Source organism: Lissotriton helveticus, chromosome 4_1 (genome assembly GCF_964261635.1).
Source record: "Lissotriton helveticus chromosome 4_1, aLisHel1.1, whole genome shotgun sequence".
Lineage (NCBI taxonomy): Eukaryota > Metazoa > Chordata > Amphibia > Caudata > Salamandridae > Lissotriton > Lissotriton helveticus.
The window spans coordinates 819,463,599-819,483,006 of record NC_136063.1 but is presented as its reverse complement, the minus strand read 5'-3'; the positions used below and the strand labels follow the sequence as shown (position 1 = coordinate 819,483,006).

At 48.4% G+C, this 19,408-nt stretch overlaps 1 protein-coding gene across 1 annotated transcript in view; it reads right to left on the bottom strand.

The window, feature by feature from the left end:
* Nucleotides 1-19,408, bottom strand: part of SMCHD1 (structural maintenance of chromosomes flexible hinge domain containing 1) — a 2,317,253-nt gene that overhangs the window by 1,697,652 nt on the left and 600,193 nt on the right. The window contains exon 17 of the mRNA XM_078687460.1: nt 4,117-4,230. Within this exon, the coding sequence (XP_078543586.1) occupies nt 4,117-4,230 (114 nt within the window). The remainder of the gene's footprint in view (nt 1-4,116; nt 4,231-19,408) is intronic.

The window sequence follows — 19,408 nt, the reverse complement described above, 5'->3', positions numbered from 1 at the left end:
AACATGGAGGGCCCGACTCCAGGTACTACTGTCTCGGCTCTGTGGATTCCAATCTAAGTTCCGGCTCCCTCCGGCCGCAAAGGCCCCGCCAACGGTCCCCACCTAGAGCCCGCGCTTCTTGCCCTGTGCCACTTATCAGCACCGCACTATCGCCAGTAAAATTCCTCCCCTTCAGCCGTCCACCAGCACAGCCCACGGGGTCACTCCACTGCAGCAGGATGTAAAAATCTAGGCACCAAGGATATCTTCCGACGCTCACGATGCCCGTCCCGACAATGTCTCACAGCGCCATCTTTAGTATTCAAGATTTCCCGCTTCTCACTGCGCTGTAGCAATCAGGGTTATCCATGGCAATCGCCTCCGCTGCCTCAACCGTGGGTTCTATCAAAAAGCGACCACATTTAGCTCTATATCCGTCCCGCAGCTGGCTGCTATCTAACTATGCAGTCCAATAATTACAAGCATTTATCATGGCCGCCGCCATTTTGTCTGTGTCACCGGAGCGCCATGTGCAAGGGCAACACTCACTGTCGGCTTCAACGCTGTACTACCAGTCCTCCTGTCCAAATGTCGCTCTGCCCAAGTGCCAGGGAGGGGTTACCACGTCGCGTCCTGCCGGTGATTACAGCGCTCTGTGCCCGGGGACAATGACGAACACAGCCGTGTGGCTGGGTCCCCACACCTTATCCTCGGGGCTCGCGTTGCTATTATATCCCGCTCCGGGCTCCACACCTCTACACCGGTTCACCAGGAGCAGCCCCAACTGCAGCCAGTCAGCTCCGTTCTCACGCGGGACACCGGATTTAAGCACTCCACATGCCGTCTTAGCACATCATCAGTCTTTCTCTGCAATTTAATACGTAGTAGGTTGTGGCAATTGTAGGATTAATTAAGAATAAATCTCCGGGCGGCGGGAGCCTCACGTCGCCGCGGCCATTCCACTCGTGCGCCACCTAGCGCCCCCTTTGTCAATTACTTTGTTCGCATTTTCTTTTACAACATTTTGAGACTCTCAGAGACCGCGAATTTCAAGAAACACGTATTAGAGATGGGGAGTTGAGGATCAAAAAGGAATACAAGCATGTGTTAATAGAAAAAATATGTCTATAAATATTTAGGAATGCATATTTAATGTCAACACTGAGCACCTGACATTACAGCAATATTTTAGAGTTGGTACTCCATATGCTGATACATCATATAGTGCTGTGCAAGTTACAATATTAACTCTTTGGTTCAAGTACATTTCATAACTATTATTTTTGCACTCATTTAATGTTTTACACAAGAACTTTGGGTGAAATTAGTTAAAGACAGCAATAGATCTAAATCAAGCTATTCATGACAGTTACTTTCTCTAGTGGCCCTTATCCATTTATCTGGATATGTATTTGTACTTAGAGACTGTAAACCCTGCTGGGGAGCCACAGAGCACTGTATGATGGGGGTGCTGGGAGATAATACTAGATCATGTACATTAAACGTGGATTTAAATATCTGAATTACCAAATTACATATTCACAAGTGCATTTCACATATTTACATTTTGAGACAGAGAGAGTATAGGTGAATTGCCCAGACTCGGACGATTTTCCTTCAAGTGTCCAGGCCGGCATTCCAAAAAGGTTCCAAGTCAGCAGCTTTGCCACTAGATCACATCTCCTTCTTACTCTGGACTCATTCTAAGATTGTGACACATGATACGTCTTGCAAAGGAGATTCAGTCAAAGGAATACAATTGACATCAAATTGTTCTCCTAAGGGTCTTGGGCAAAATGAGTGTATGACCTAAAGCAAACACCGAAATGCAGTGGAAAAAAAACTTGATGAGTAGCTATAGCAGAATAACCGGTGGGGGTTCAGAGGTAGTACTGTCAACTCTTGTGACAAATTAGTAATTTACAACAATGGATGTAACTAAGAATGCTATTACACAGTCTATGTTCCATCAGTAATAGCTTTTCTCTCATTGAGACCTTTTCTCTCATTGAGACCTAGAGTTTTCATTAAGTGTTTTCCAGTGTGTTGTATGTGCCTATCCTGGATGCATACTTCTAATTTTCAAGTTATGCTGTGTCTGACGCAAATTTTCTAAATGTTTTCTTATTACTGACTAGATAACCAATGTGTTCTTATCCCAGTGATGTGGTGCATATTCCCAACACCTCTGCCATACATTCTACAAAGGCCTGTACTTTCCGAAGCCTCCAAACATTGTTCCACCATACAGAGCAATTCAGTAAGCATTGTGGGAGTTTACCATGGCATCTACAGTTATTGTGCATTTCGTTGTGGTGAAATAATGACTTAGTCCTTATAAGAAAACTGCTGTCACAATTTAGCTAAACTGCTTGCATATATTATGTTTTAGATGTGAATCTCAGGAGTCAGCTGGGTATTCTCATTTTCAAATGTGTTGAGCTGCAGCCAGCGCTGCCCCCCTTCCAGTCCTAGTAGCAATGAAAACCAGAATTACAATTGTTGAGTTGAACTAGTTTTCCCTCAATTGACAGATACATGCATATTTGCCACCTTTGCTATCCTATGTTATTTCCCTGGACGTATTGCTTTAGCTTTAAGACTGGAGCTTGAAGTGATGGAGCTAGATACCAAGGTTAAACAATCAAGAACTTCTGCTCCTGATTTTTAGATGTGGATAGGAGGAATGGAGGCCTGCACACACTTCTAGATCTATCACTGTTATATATGTTTTCCTGCAGAGTTTTAAGGTAGCAACCATGACTAAATACTGATCTTGAGGACATAGGTTTTGAGCCACAGACTTGAAGGGCACTTACTTTCCTGTTCCTGTCTGGAAGCTCCACAAAAGGATTCAAAGCCTTGAAAGGTGAGAGTCCTTTATGTGTCTTCATCAGGATTATGACCTCAGTGGTGGCATCCCTCATCAATCTGTTATCCATGTCTATCTTTACTCGGTCAAGTGGTTCATGAGGTCTTCCTTCCCCTCAGAGTTCTCCACTGTCTCTATAAGATTGCTTATTTTCTGTATTCAAGTCTTCTCTGATTCAAACCTGCTGCATCTTTCATCTTGTCTGTTCAAGGCAGAGTTGCGAAAGTCCTTCCTGTGACCAGATTGGAAGAGAGTGTTTAACAGCCTCAGGCCTCCTAACATCTGATATTCAAGTACACAGTTTAGCTTGATGGAGAATGTGCAGACCTCCTCTCCACCTGGCATCCCCTTGCTGACTGGGATTAAATCAGTAGTGGTCTTTAGTCTTCATTTCACAGTTGCTACAAGTACTTAGTTAAGAGGAGTAATGTATTACGTCTTGCTACTTCAGTGGCCATTGATCAGGTTTCCTGCTATGTGAGGGTTGGCATTCCGGCCCCTCTAGTTGTGAAAGAGGCATTCAGAAAACAAGTCATGTTCTTCATATCTTCCTGTAGATTCCATAGCTTCAAAATCTCAACTGGAGTCAGACCAAGATCTGGAATGTTCTAGTAATTGTATCCACTGATGCATGGTGGCACAGAAGCAGACCAGGGAGTATCCAATATAATCAGCAGAACTGATGTATAAACCCTGCAACCATGCTGCACATAGTAATGACTCCAGTTGTCTTTTTTTCCACCTATCAAATGTGATATGACCCAGACTTCTGGAAGCTCTTCCATCTACTTTTTGAGTAGTGATGGCACACTGTCACTTCAAACTCGAGGACTCCTCCGAATGCACATTAATATCAACGAATTGACTTTAAGAATCGCTTAACAGTATATCATTAGGTGTAATGCTTGCTTTCTTAGAAAGTTGAACAGTGGTTTTCAGTGAACATAGTTTGCAAACTTGTGATTGTGAGCCCACAAACATCAATAACAGGAGTGCTCCTCCAAGCCTTCCCAATTCCCCTACTATGTAAGTGCATCCAAGCCACCTTTGAACCTTGTGTACTTGGGGGGGGCATGCAGTATCTTTAGAGCAATAGCTGTACCGCTTGATTATCCTACCTCATTTATGTAACAAATAAAATAACATTTCAGAAATAACATTTTAGAACACAGACTGTTTTATGAATGTACAAATGTTGAGCACAGCTTTCAAGTTTCTTGCATCACCAATATACAAAGCTGATATAAACTGGGGTTTGTACTTACAATGTAAAATAACTTTGAGCTCAACCAGCAATTTCTTTGCACTTGAGTGGCTTGACCCTGGCAGTTTCTGAATTGCTTCTCCTTTCTTATTCAGTATTTCAATTCTTAAAGCTCCTGTAAACAGAACAAATATTACATGTATCCAAAACATAGACTTGATAGTAGACGTGCTTGCCTGCAGTAAAACAGGTCTTGATTTCCATTTCACTTTTGTGTGGTGTTGTGGGACAATTTCTTCCTATTTTTTAAATATAAAAATGCAGGTAACAAAGTGAGCCTGCACTATTTGCACAATGTTCAAAACTATGAACAACTCCTTGCTCTTCTAGATGTATGGACTGTACTTTCTAATAACAGGCAGTACTGAACATGATATTCATTAAGGCTCAGTTCTGGGGGGACCTCTACAATGTTCCCCATTATATTATCTCTGTTGGTGACATTATTGCCAATCTCTCTTAACTATATTTCAATACTAAAACCTCTCCCCCTTTCCCTTCTTCCACATAAAAGATGCAATCAAAATGCTTCTCTGCCATAATAAAAGAGTTGGGCCTCATCTCAAGAATCAGAAGCTTCAATAATTACTCATTCCTATCATCTTCTCTGCTGTCAACTTGCACTTCAACACTTTCATCATAAACCAGACATTTAGTAATACAATTCAGCTCCATAATGAACCTGAAGTTATTTATGCCATCAACAATAAAGATAATCACTTACAGCCTTTTAACGTAAAAAAAGGGCAATATATTCCATCCAGAAAAGTAAAATCCCAATGCACTAGTTTTCATCAAATTGGACTACTGTAATAGATTTTGAGTTGAGCTGTCTAAAACCGCATTCATTGCTGGTGGCAATGTTATTTATCTTGCTACACAGACACCAAGGAGGGTATTGGTTAAGCCGGGGGGATATTACAGCCAATTCCCTTGTCCAATGAAACCTTCCACAGTTCAATACAATCTGATAGTTCTCAATTAGTGATCCAACAACTCTCATTCACTAAGAGTTGCCAATCTGCATCTTCCCTACGCACGTGGCACTCTATTCACTCCTTTAATATGGTCCCCGTACCAGGTCATAGGAGAATCTGCACCGTCTTAAAATTCACAAATACAAATGCTGCTGAAACATAATGAACATAATTAATAATATGACTGTTAGCATCATAATGAGTATCAATGTGCCACCACCCAAATTTAACTATCACCAAGTAGTGAATATGATGGGTGCTTATCTGAAACTGCTCTTATTCACCATGTGATTGAAACTATACACAGCACTTCTATTAGAAGGGCTACTCACCAAATAATAATAAATATCGAGTTGTGTTTTGGGTCATCCAGTCAATGCTGACATGATGATCCTAGAGACCAACAGACAACAGTATGTTTACCACCCATTTAAATTCTTCTACATTTAACTCTTCAAATTCATTACCGTTTATCAACATATCTTGGTAAAAATGTAGAACGTACTGTTAAGAACAGGGGGATACTGTATATAAAGTGAACAGTAGTACAATTCAATTAAACATTGGAGAAATATTATCTGGAACAATAATACTCTTGTTTTAAGAACAATGATACTCTTGTTTTAAGAATCAACCATTGTACGGGCTACCTACTGGCAAATGGGAGCACAAATTGTAGTGTTGGCTATCCACCAAGAAACAGAGGTTCTTCCTGTGTTTCAGAAGAAGCAAATTAAACAGCAGACGCACTCATCGGCAGTCAGTGCTCTGGAAAGCTGTCAGGATTTGGGATTGAGTTAGCATCTTGCATCTCTACAGAGGAAGCAACGTTTTGCCTTTCAAGGATATACTTACTGTGTGTCCCTACTTCTTCTCAGAGTATGGGCTATTGCTTCTAAAACCTCCTGCAGAACCCCAAGCTGCTGAATGGAGAAGAAGGGACATAGACAAAGGATGTTGTGAAAGCTGTAGCCCTTCACCCGTCTGCACCACAAAAGTAACCAACTATTGGTACTAATCTGAATCCAATTATGAAGGTGGACTGAAAGTTTTAGACTTTCCAAAGAGCAACATACTCTTCAGTTGAAACTGAGATTGAAGGAAGAGGCAATGGGCCAGGACATGTTTTTTCTTAGAAGAGGATTGGGCTGGGATTTTGAACGTAAAGAAGTGAAGGAAATTGCATGAGTCTTGGGTTAGGCCTTAAAAGTCATAGAAGGGTCTGCCAATTTGAAAAGGGCTAGGTTCTGACTGGTAGTGCTAACACTCCATGATTTGGCCTTGACAAGGCCCTTTTACTCTTGAAGCCCTCTTTGCGAAAGATCAGAGACTTTATCCATCAAACAATATGACAACACCTTTTCCATGAGTCTCTGGATTCAGGTCTAAAGACTTCAGCCACACTTGCAGGTCACAGGAAAGACCTGTGTTAGTGAACTTATCAATGAGGTGTCAACATGTACAGATTTTAACATGCCCCCAATAGCATGTGTGAGTGAGACTTCCAGATTTTCCAGTTGTAAAACTCAAGACATTTAAAGGTCAACTGCAAGCAGATTGAAAATGCTGTGGAAATACAGAGGCCAGAATTAATGATTAACAGCTGGTATTCCATTATACATGTTAGTCCCTGCAAAGGTTATAACCCAGGCTAACCCAGAATTACCCAGAGAAAAACTGCTGGTTTTCCCAGATTCAAAGGATTATACTACTCACATTTAAATCCTTCATTAAGAAGGAAGGAAATTAGAGTGCGGAGTCACACCGGGTAGCTGTGTGGGGGCTGCTGGGAGAAAAAAAAGACTTCTAAGTTGAGAGAACATTATCTTAAAAAAAAAGAAGGGAACTCAAGAAGACCTAAAATACGAGTAGTCATTTCTTGAATGAAAATCAGATTGGAAAATTCCAATAACATATTTAAACATTTTTTGAACGGCTTTGTCACTAGTAAGTTTCTGTTTGGCATAATAATAACACGCCAACCTATTTACCTTTTTGCAAACTTTCAGCACAGCCAAATAGGAAGTTCTGGCCTCTTGCAATAAAGTCTATGAAAAAGCTTACACTTGAATTGGGCTGCACCTAATGCAGGCATATACCAAGGTGCCAAAGGATAAATGAGGTGCAAGCTAACTATCAAGAAGCATTTACATTTCAGGACCGAGGAAATCCAAATAATAAAATTTCCCAATCTAAGATCTGTGTTCTGGTACTCAATATTCAAGTAAAGCACTCAGACTATCAACATCAATGTTATCATATTGGTATTAAGTTTAGTAAAGGGGCTAGATTTAAGGTTTGCATTATCTTTGAAATAGATCATACAAAGAAACAGCGCTGTATGGTAAGACCCAATAAGACATATCGGATACAAACTCCTCAGAAACAAATACCAGATGCAAGTTGTGTCCTGCATTAGGAGTACATTTGTTGATTAGTTATGTTATGTCCAAAGTGGCAAAGACAGACAGCAAAGAAGCGGATTAAGATGATGAGTGTACCCAGATGTTAAAGCGACAAGAGCTAAGAATTTCAAGATCCTGAAAACCAAAGATGTGATAAAATTAGAAAACTTAGAAGCCAAAATCCAGGCCCCCTCCAGGGGGTGGGGTATGCCAAAATGCCACAGAAGCTAGTCATCAAAGGAGATAGTAAAAGCCAGATATTCTGCCATTAATAGATTGCCTACAGGAAAGGTTTTAACTGCAAGTCCTTCTTGAGAAATTACTGCCAGTCCTCTACTGCGTCTGAAGACACGATCAACATGCAAGAGCTAGATGAAGGAGGAATCTCTTATCCATGTTTCGATTATAGAAAGAAAACAAATCCAGTTCTAAATCAATTAAAAATGTTACTGTTACGTTTGCTGTCTCAGGAGGGTGGGGTCATGGGTTGGCAGAGGTGGCCGTTTGAAGCAGAGCTCTCTCTGACAACCTACTTCTCCAGTCATTTAATCTGCCAGAAGCACCAGGGACGGTGGCAACGGTGATCCCGGGATGTCACGCACCCACATCCTTAATCGCCAACCTCCAAAAGATGGTGCAGCCGCTGAGCTTACTCCCAAGTGGCAAAGAGAAGCGAGAGGCCCCACTCACTGGAGCAAGGTGGGACTATGACGCTGGGGGGGCTTTATCAAAAGTGCTGTAAGGCATACTAGCTCCCCCCACACAGAAATAGTGTTGGGGGAGAAACAATTGCTGTCTCCAGTGCCAAGATACAGGTAGAGAACAGGAAGCCCAAATTCTACCAAATCTACTGAAAGCCCACCCCATACAACCGAAAGTTCCTTGTCTAGATTTACATGCCACTGGGTCTACAAGCAGACTTGCTCTGCGAGGGCTGCTGAACCGGCTGTGGTCCCTCAAAGCAGATCAATAGACGCTCAACCCAATGATCGCTAGCTGAAAGAACGAACCACATTGCACCTGCGAAATCCTTGCATGGTTGCCTCGCCCTGGCGAGCGAACTTCAGTTAATGTGGACTTTCAGTGAGACTGAGTATCACGCCCTTGGGCCTGCCACTGACTGTGATTTTCCAGAGCCAATGAAACTGCATTAACTCACCTGACACTTGCTTGCCCTGTCATTACACCACAAGTGAGCAGCAACCTCAGTGGACATGGGCAAAACCGACCAGAAACAAAGTAAACTCCAGTTTGAGTAGCACTGACAAATGAGGGTACACTCCAGGCCTTCCTCACCCGTTCCAGGGGCCTCTCCGGAGATGCAGTCGGACCGGGATATAAATACCATCAGCTTGGAAATAAGATCCAGCCTTAAAGAGATCGGAAGCAAAATCGACCATAGTAATGTGTAAATAAACCTGCTGAAGGACAGGCTGAATAAACAGGGAGACCACCTAGGAGAAGCAGAACCAGGATATCTACCTTGGAGGACACTGAACCATATATTTAAGCCTCTCTGGCCCGCCTAGATCGAGAACTACTACCAAAAAACGAAGTATTGGAATCCTGCTTCCACAAAAATAATGCTGCATAGTGAAACTACCAACAGGGGTAAACCGGAACGGTTTGTCGAATCACATCTGAGCGAACTCTTTGGAAGAAGCAGTTTCTCTGATCTGAACGTCCAGTCAGGGTACCTCCTGTGCCCATAATTGCATAACTATTGAACTATAGAGACAGTGATGCTGTCATGCACTTAGCCAAAAAACAGGGCCCATTGCGACACCAGGAGTCCACTATTTCGATCTACCCTCATCTTACCCTGGTGGTGCAGGAGGCATGCAGGGCTTTCACAGAGGTGACAAAGCTTCTGTGCGACAAACAGATCAACTATGCAATGCTCTACCCAGCAAAGCTCCGCATCCAAATGAACAATACTCTAAGACTCTACACCAACCCCAAGAAAGGCGCTGGAATTTGCTAAGAAGGCAGGGAAGACAATTCCAGATCAACCAACTTCCCCTGATGCATAGAACACACACCGAACAACCTCCCCACATTGTGGACAACGATTCAGCTTAACACTCATCTGAACATTGAACTTAAGTGTGGCTCCCTCCACATAGGCCTATTCCTTAATGCCCTCAAGAAACAACACAATCACTGCTATTTTGTCTGAAGGCATACTAACACCTGTGTATCCTTCCCTATACCGTCTTGGATCTAGCCTACTGCGCAGCGATGGATGGCTGGCACTAGTCCCCCCTCCCATTCAATGTGCTTAGGTTTCTGAGTGCTTGCTGATTGTGAAATTTACAGGAATGCACTGATAGTTGGAGAATTCAGAGTAGAAGGGCTGTGGGATATGGGAGGAGGGAGACAATGTTTGTTGGTGAGAAACATGCCCCTTACCATCCATGCACACCAGGGCTCGATGGCATTACTGGAAGATCTCACCATTCTGCACACAAGAATCTGCAATGATTAGGTTCCAAGCACAAGTTACTTACCTTCGGTAACGATATATCTGTAAGAAACATTAGTAGTGATAGATTCCTTACCTTAGAATTACCCCCAGGCGTCACACTGGATCTGGAAAGTTTTTCGTCGGCATTAGCCCTGCGCGTCGGTAGGCTTGGTCGTTCGGCTCCGCGTGCGTCATTGGTGCCGTGATGACGTCGTCAGAGCTACTTAGCCGCGCCCACGCGCGCTGACGTTAGTTCTGTACATGACTTTCCGCACCAGGAACGCAGAGCCACGCAAGATACTGATGACTGGTGCCATGATACTAGGGCCCTGTAAGGGATGACCTTAACCCTAGAAATCAGTCAGTCGAAAGGGGAAGATGGGATTGGCGGTAAGGAATCTATCGCTACTAATGTTTCTTATAGATATATCGTTACCGAAGGTAAGTAACTTGTGCATCTGAAAGAAACACGTAGTGATAGATTCCTTACCTTAGAATAGATACCCCAGCAATACCAACCCCGGTGGTGGGTCTGCGAACCAAGATCACACCAGTCCTGGAGAACAGAACGGCCATAGAAGGCGTCTCTACGGACTTGGTTGTCCAGGCAGTAGTGCTTGGTAAACGTGTGCAGCGAGGCTCACGCAGCTGCCTGACAAATGTCCTGCAAGGGAACGTCACGTCCCAGGGCAGTAGTGGCCGCCGTCACCCTGGTAGAATGGGCGCGCAACCGCACCGGAGGCTCCTTTTTAGCCAAGGAGTAGCATGTTTTTATGAACAGAACGACCCACCGAGAGATGGTCCGTTTGTGCACAGCCACACCTTTCTTGGCGCCCACGTAGCCAACAAAGAGATGGTCACCCACCCGGAACTGTTGTGTGCGACTCAGATAGAAGGAGAGCGCACGTTTTGGGTCCAGACGGTGGAGCCTCTCTTCCTCTTTAGAGGGATGCGGAGGTGGAAAGAAGGTGGGCAAAGTGATGGTCTGCCCGATGTGAAAGGCGGTGACAACCTTTGGCAGAAAGGAAGGATAAGTCCTCAGAACAACTTTGTCCGGATGGACAGAGAGAAAAGGAGGTTAAGAAGAAAGAGCCTGGAGCTCACTCACTCTTCTGGCCGAGGTGGTGGCAACCAGGAAAGCAGTCTTGAGAGTCAGAAGACGAAGACGGCAATTATGAAGTGGCTCAAAGGGAGCGCACATCAGAAAGGTAAGAACTAGATTCAAGTCCCACTGAGGTATCACAAAAGGAACAGGAGGAAACATGTGCGTGATGCCTTTCAAGAATCTATTTACGACAAGGGACTTGAAAAGGGAAGGCTGATCTGGAAGCCTTAGAAAGGCGAAAATGGCCGAGAGATAGCCCTCGATAGTGCCCAGAGCAGAGCCCTGCTGGGCCAAAGAAAGAAGAAAAAGCAGGACCTCTAAAAGAGAGGCAGAAAGGAGATCCACAGACTTTGCTGTGCACCATGCCACAAACTTATTCCACCTACAGGCCAATACCGTTTTTGTGGAGGGCCGCCTGGCTGCCAAAATAACATTACAGATTTCGGGAGTCAGGTCGAAAGAAGCCAACTGCCGCCGCTCAATCTCCACGTAAGGAGGTGGAGCCTGGACAGGTTCGGGTGAAGGACCATCCCCTGCTGCTGAGACAAAAGATCCTCCCTAAGAGGCAGACTGATTGGGGGATCGACGCTCATACTGAGTAGCTCAGGATACCATACTCTTCGAGCCCAGTCCGGAACCACAAGGATGACTTGGGCCCGGTCGCACCTGATCTTCTTCAGCACTCTGGGCAGAAGTGGTATAGGTGGAAAGGCGTACAACAGACCGCAACTCCACTCGCAACAAAAAGTGTCGCCGAGCGAGTGCCGCCTTGGAAATTCCAACACGCAGAACTGATGACATTGCGCGTTCTCTTTAGTGGCGAACAGATCTAACCAAGGCTCTGCCCACTGCTGAAAGAGACCTTGGGCCACGTCCGAGTTCAGACGCCATTCGTGATCTAACACGCACCGACAGCTGAGTTGGTCCACCCTGGCCTTCAGAAATCCTGCCAGGTGTTGAACCACCAGGGACATGCCCTGATGTTCCAGCCAAGCCCAGAGACGCAGAGCCTCTTGCCCTAGGGTCCACGACCCCACCCCGCCCTGTCTTTTGCAGTACCAATTGGCGGTGGTGTTTTTCGTGAACACCTGCACTACACTTCCCCGGACAGAGGGAAGGAATGCCTTCAGTGCCAGTCGGATCGCCCGAAGATCCAACAGGTTGATGTGGAGCTGGGACTCCGCCGGTGACCAGAGGCCTCTGATCTCCGCCTCTCCTATGTGGCCACCCCATCCCAGAAGGGACGCGTCCGTCACAACTGTATGCTCCGGTTGGGGAAGGGATAGGGATCTGCCATTGACCCAATCGCGATTCGTGAGTCACCACTGCAATTGCCGTGCAGTGCCCTCTGAGATCTGGACTTGATCGAGCAGGCTGCCCTGATGTTGTGCCCACTGGAACTTCAGGTCCCACTGCAGAGCCCGCTTATGCCATTTGGCATGATCCACAAGCAGGATGACATCAAGCCCTACAGCCGAAGGGTCATCCTGACCGAAACCCGGGACAGAGGCCGAAAGATCGGAATCATAGCCTGAATGTCCCGGACTCACTGTTCGGGAGGATAAACCCGAAACCGCGCCGAGTCCAGAACCGCTCCGATGAAAAGGAGCTTCTGAGAGGGAATCAGATGCGACTTCGGCACGTTGATGGAGAACCCCAGCAAATACAGGAGGTCAGCCATCGTCTGGAGGTGGGGGACAACTGACTGAAACGAGATCGCCTTCAACAATCAGTCGTCAAGATAGGGGAAGACTGAAACCCCTGATCTGCGCAGATGAGCTGCAACCACCGCCATCACTTTCGTGAACACCCGGGGGGGGGGGGGGCAAAGGGGAGCACGGTGAACTAAAAATGCTTGTGGCCTACCCTGAATCGCAGGTAGCATCTGTGGGCAGGGAGGACGGGGACATTGAAATAGGCGTCCTGCAAGTCCATCGCCACCATCCAGTCTTGCGGGTCTAGGGCACACAAGACCTGAGCCAGCGTGAGCATCTTGAACTTCTCCTTCCAGAGGAACCGATTGACGTTCCGAAGGTCTAAGATAGGATGCAGGCCCCCTTTGTCCATCTTTTTGACCAGAAAGTAGTGGGAATAACAACCACCACCTACTTCTGGCGTTGGAACGCGCTTGCTGGCCCCCTTGGCCAAGAGGGCTGTAACTTCCTGCTGGAGAAGCACCAAGTGATCCTCCGACATGCGATGGTACTGAGGTGGCATGGCTGAAGGGGTTGCCTTGAAGGGGAGGGAGTAGCCCCTTCGGACAATTTGCAGCACCCACTTTTTCGAAGTCATGTCGCGCCAGTAGTGGAGATGATGCCTTATTCATTCACCCACTGGCGTCTGATGGGCCTGAAAGGTCGGACTAGGAAGGCTTTGAAGTGGATGCTACGGGGGTGGAAGTGGACTGGCCTGCCTGCTGGCCCCCTGAACCGCTTCAACGGTTCCCACGTCCGCGGCCACGCTGAGGTTGTTGCTGCTGTGGCATGTGGCTTTGCGAACGCTGTAGGGCGCCCCTTCCGTGGCCACAAAAGGAGCGAACAGCAGAAGGCAGAGGAGGCCTAGCGAACGACAGGCCCAAGGACTTGGCCGTAGCCGGGGAGTCAGTGAAGCGCTCCAACGCACTGTCTGCCTTGTTGCCAAAAAGGCGGATGCAATCGAAGGGCATGTCCATCAAGGTGTTCTGGACATCCCAGAGAAGCCAGTTATCCTCAACCAGGCGGTGCCGAAGCACCACCGTCGTCGAAATCGACCTGCCCATTGAGTCGGCGGTATCCAGCCCACAACGTATGGTGATTTTTGCTGCATCTCTCCCGGCCGCAATCGCTTGGGAGAGAACTGCCTGAGCCTCCTCTGGGCAGTTGGGCAGCACCTGCGCAAGCGTGTCCCACAGAGAGTGGGTACGTCGGCCCAAGAGGCATGCGGTATTCACCGACCGCAGCCCTAAGCTGGCAGATGAAAACAGTTTTTTGCCAAGCTGATCCAGCTTCTTGGGTTTCCTATCCGGAGGTGCGGTAGGGAACGCGCTTTGGGAAGTTGAGGCTTGGACCACCAAGCTCTCGGGAGTAGGATGTTGGGTGAGGAAGAGGGGGTCGCCTGGAGCCGGGTGTAGGAGAATAGGGTCTGCTTCCTTTGGTCACCCTAACTTTTTGCTGTGATTTTCTGGTTTTTCGACTTTAGTGTGGCTGTGTGCCTGCTAATCAGACCCACAGCCCAGATGTTCTCTCTCCAAATTGATAACATGTACTTTAGGTACATCCCTGATTGGGTATTGGGTCACCTTTGTGAGCCCATGTATAGTGTACCCTAGGTACCCAGGGCATAGGTGCATCCAAGGCCTACCAGGGGCTGCAGCATGTATTATGCCACCCCTGGCTGGCCATCCAAACTGACACCACAGGCTGATCACTCAGCTTGGGTAAGGTGGTGTAATCACCCCTTACTTAGATATAGTATATCTATATCTACCTTATATATAGACACATATGCGCCTATAAGTCACTCCTATGGTAGGCCTCGACAATCCTGGAGGCAGGGTGCCCTAGCATGAGCTGAGCCCCTCTGCAGCTTTCAGGACCATCGTCTTATAGCTGTTCTATGATATAGCCATACCATATACTCTTTAGTGCATTATAATCCTTGCGGTTAATTGAATATGCTACTTACCAGTATGCATCTGTTCTTGGCATGTAGGGCTGCTAACATTCATATCTTTTGCATAGATCGCCGCCTAGTGTTGGGTCCGGATGATCGCACATTGTTGTCCTGGAAGAGTCTTCGAAGTATCCTGAGATAGGTGGCTCCTCCCCTGGAATTTTGGTTTGGCTTTATCAAAACATGTTGGGTAAGGTGTCAAACACTTTCGAATACTACCCCCCCCCCCCCCACCAGTTCTGGTGGCGAGGGTAGCATTCCACCCTTCTAGAGGGAGAAGACATGTAGTTACTGCTTTACCGGGCTAAAGTTAAACAGAGCCCCAGCATCACAAAATGGATGCTGCTTCCACAGACAAGTCTGACCTCCTGCTGCTGGACAAAACTGGGGCAGGGGGGGCCTGGACAATAGTTTCCTGTCCAGGGAGGTGCCAGCACCTCCCCAGACAGGCTGATGTGTATTGGGACAGGGAGGGCAGCATCAGCAGATGCTTTTTGAGACACTGCCTGGGGCACACAAGGTGCTCCATGCATAGCCCGGTTCAAACCAGTTGCTGGGGCACTCCAGCCCGCTCTGGCGCGAAACTGGACAAAGGGAAAGGGGTGTAACTACCCCCTTCACAGGTCCACCCATAGGAGGGACCTAGCAGGTAATCTTGCCCATTTTCTTAGTATAAAGATAGGTGCTGTGTCCCCAGGACTTTAAGATTATCCTGCAACGAAACTTTGATAAAGAACTCTTGGACCTTCGACGTTCTATTTTGACTAGAATACTGAAGACATCTCCCTTGTGGTCAAGGAGTGACCACCCTGTGCAAACAGGCACCACCAGTAACTTGCCGGTCTGCTTTGTCGACGCTCCCGCCGGAACCCGAAGACCCAGCGACACAGGAACTGGACTCTCAGACTTCTCTGACTCCGACCCACAGCAAAGCTGAGACCCGTAGTGGGCACAAGAGACGTGAGGCCGGACACCATGGACATCCTGCATGTTGCTAACAGCTCGACTACCGAGGTACCCTCGCAGTTGTGCATTGGGGTACAAAAGCCCCAGACCCGAGTGCCATTTGCACCGAAGCTCAGCCCTCCACACTCCAAGAGTGCCGCGTGGGGCCCGCTCTTGCATTTCAGCTCGACGCGTCTTCCCAGTTGATAGCCCGCTGGCTAGTGAGCCCCCTGAAGACAAACCTTTGAAACCAAACTGCTTTCCTGCTTGCTCCAGGCTTGCTCCAGCTTCCCTGCAAAGGGGAAGCTCCTCAGACCTTGCTGGTCTGACCCGAAACCAATCTTCACTTCCTGCGTGGATTGCGTTTGCCAAGCATTGTTGGGTCCAATCCAGATACCGACACCGCAGTCAACTAGATCCTCCGAGGGACAGCTCGAATCCAGCTCCTGGTCGCCGTCGACGCCTCCTGGTCCTCGTGGCTGCAGAGACAAGCTTCACCTCTTCACCTGAGATCATCGCGACATCGCCTGGTTCCTTCCTGGTCACTGGCTAGTGACCCAGACTCTGTCCCCTCTGCTTTCAGGTTCTTCACTTCACCGGTCCACCCTTGGATCCACCCGGACACTTTTCCTCTGGTCGCCTGCAGCACTTCTTTGCAGATCTCCATAGAAAACGACGACGAAACCCGACACGAAAAGACACCCATGCACCCGGCTTCCCTGGGTAAGGTATCACAAGTACTCCAGTGCTCCAATGGGTCTTGACTCTCGAAGTGTCCTAGTTTAAAGGGGTTTTACCGTAGTCCATCCGGAAGTGTCCTTAAACAGTAACTTTGTAACTTCTTTGTTCTCCATTATAAGTCAATGGTATCTCGCGACTGTGTTTAGACACTGCATGCGTCTCCCGTGGGTCTCCTACTTCCTAAACGTTGGTTGTTTAGTGTAGCCCCGGCGAATCCCTAGGCCCTAGGCCTATTCACTATTTCTGAAGTGGTTCTTATACCACTTACTTAGTATATGGTTTGTGAGGCCCCTAGGGCATAACAGTATTTGTGCAACTTATCGTATGCTAATTGAGTAACTTGTGATGTACTTCGATCTCTGACCTCATAAAGAGTGCAGAGGGGTTGTGTTAGAAATAAATACATATATATTTGATATATACCTTGTGTGGTGTCCTTTCATTTGCTACTCAAGGGATTATAATTGGTAAAACAGCTTGCTTCACATGCTCTCTGAAGTCTTAGCCTATGAGTGCTGGTCCATGCTACCACTAGGATAGCTTGTCTATAAGGTTGACTTTACAACTACCATCAATAAGGGTCGTTTAGACTGGTGCAAGGTGCCCACTAGAATAGTGGACATCATATGCCAGGCTAACTTTTCACACCGGGCGATGGCGTCGGGCCACATTCCTTTCCACAGGAGCCCCTGTGTTGGGCCTGGACTAAGTGCCCAAAAGAACATCTGTCAGTGCTTCATTAAACGGCAGCAAGGGCTCCGAAGAGGTAGCTGCCGGTTGGAGCACTTCTGTCAGGAGGTTAGTCCTGATGGCCACCGTAGGTAGTTCAAGCTGGAGAGCCTCGGCTGCCTTACGCAACACCACTGCGTGACTGGCTCCCTCCTCTGTAGCCACAGTAGGAGGAGACAGCATGCCAGGGTCAGGTGAGGTGTCAAGACCACTGACCTCCCCCAAATCCTCTGCCCAGTCCTGATCATAAGCACAGTCCTGTGCTAGAGGGTCCTCAGACACCTCCCAGTCTGTGGAACAGGCTAAAAATAAGGAGGACGGACATAAGGCATGAAAGGCCCCGTCGGTATCAGCATCAAGCGACGCTGATCCTGCGCTGTGTCCAGGTCAGGGCTGAAGCTGGGGACGACGTCACCCCGAGGAGGGGGCGACATCGAAAGCGGTGCCGGGGAGACCGGTGCCGGTGGAGGTGTCACGAGGTCAACCGGTGTCGGTGGGGGTCCGATCCCGGATTCCTGGGGGGCCTGCCCTTCCTCCGAAGTCTGTGGAACCGGCTCAAAATATGGAGGACGGACATAAGGCATGAAAGGCCCCATCGGCGTCGGTATCTAACTACGCCGATCCGGCGCCATGTCCGGGTCAGGGCTGAAGCTGGGGACGACCTCGTCCCGAGGAGGGTGCGACGTCGGAAGCGGTGCCGGGGAGACCGGCGCCGGTGGAGGTGTCACGAGGTCAACTGGCGTAGATCGGTGTCCGATCCCGGATCCCTGGGGGGCTTGTGGGGCTGGAGCCGCCGGAGATGGTAAGGCAGGACCTCCCGTCGGTGCGCTGGCGGGGCCAGATGGCCCCAAGAGTCGGCCATGGCCGCAAGAAACTCTTGCACCTGGGCAGGCGTCGCCCCCTCACCCGGAAGGGGGGTAGACTGGGGTTGACGTCGCAGGTTCCGCAGGATCTGCAGGGGTGGCAATGCCCGCCCCCTTAGCCGCGACGGGCGAGGGGAAGTCAAAGAGCGACAATGCTTCTTCGACTTCTCCTTGGAATGCTTCGACTTACCTGACCCAGAGTGCGAAGACTTTGATCCAGATGACAACTCCGCGTCCGGCCCCTCGACCTCCCACGGGACCAGGAGCTCGAGCGGCGCAGGGCCGACTGCCAGGCTTCAAGCAACTTTCTGGACCGCTTGGCGCTAACTCCGGGCTTCTGACAGCATTGCTGGAGCACCTTTAAATTGTGGTGTAGCCGCCTGCTCAGCGATTTCCGAGTGCCAGTATTTTACCCTCACCCCCCCCTATCATCTACAGGGTGCTGCTGCTGCAAATTGAGATGATCGGCTGCACAGCGCTGGCAAGATCAGGCGCTTTCTGAAAGAGGTGCCCATTTCAGCGCCATTTTGATTTTCGGACTCTGCAGTGCCGCATGGCCTGTCAAGGTTCCTTGTAAATATTGTGGCATAAATGGCGCGGACTCTCCCTGTTGGCAGTGCCGCTTAAGGACACAGCGCTGTCTGGTCGCCTCCGGAGTGACAGTGGGGCAGATACCTTGCGGAGGGGTCAGAACTTTTGAATAGGAACCTTGTAGGGAGACCATTCCCCTTAATCTGCGCCATCTCTCACCACACTGCAACCTGTGAACCCCTTATCCTCTGCGGACTCCTTCGCCGCTCTAAGCTCTGGTGTGGGGGCCTTACGGGGATCTCTTCTGAAATCCGTTAGGCGCAATGGGCAAGCCGGACACGCGCCAGCCCAAGATCACGTTTGATGCAGCCAAAAAATCCACTCGCCCTAGCCAGGGTGATCGCGAGCCGCCTGGGCGCGCTGTGGAAGACGCGACGGCGGCTGCCCCTGCTTCTGAGGTCCAGAAGATCCTTAGAGAAGTCCGTCAGGGATTCGCCACCATTGTTGATAAGGTGGACAGGCTATCGTCCCGGATAGACGCCATTGCCCACAACCTGGATGGCCACGATGAAAGGCTTAAAGAGGCGGAACGACGCATCTCGGACACTGAGGATATCTCTGCCACCCACACGTCCCAGCTTTCTCGCATGGACAACATCCTACGCTCCATAGCGGCAAAGAATGAGGATTTGGAGGCGCGCAGTCGGCGCAATAACATTCGCCTTATTGGAATTCCGGAGTCCACCAACACTGGCCGTATGGAGGATTACGTAGAAAAGTTGCTCTTGGAGGCTGTGGGGGATACCACTTTCTCTGCCCATTTCATTGTGGAACGGGCGCACCGTTCGCTGGTGCCCCGGCCCAAGCCTGGAGATACCC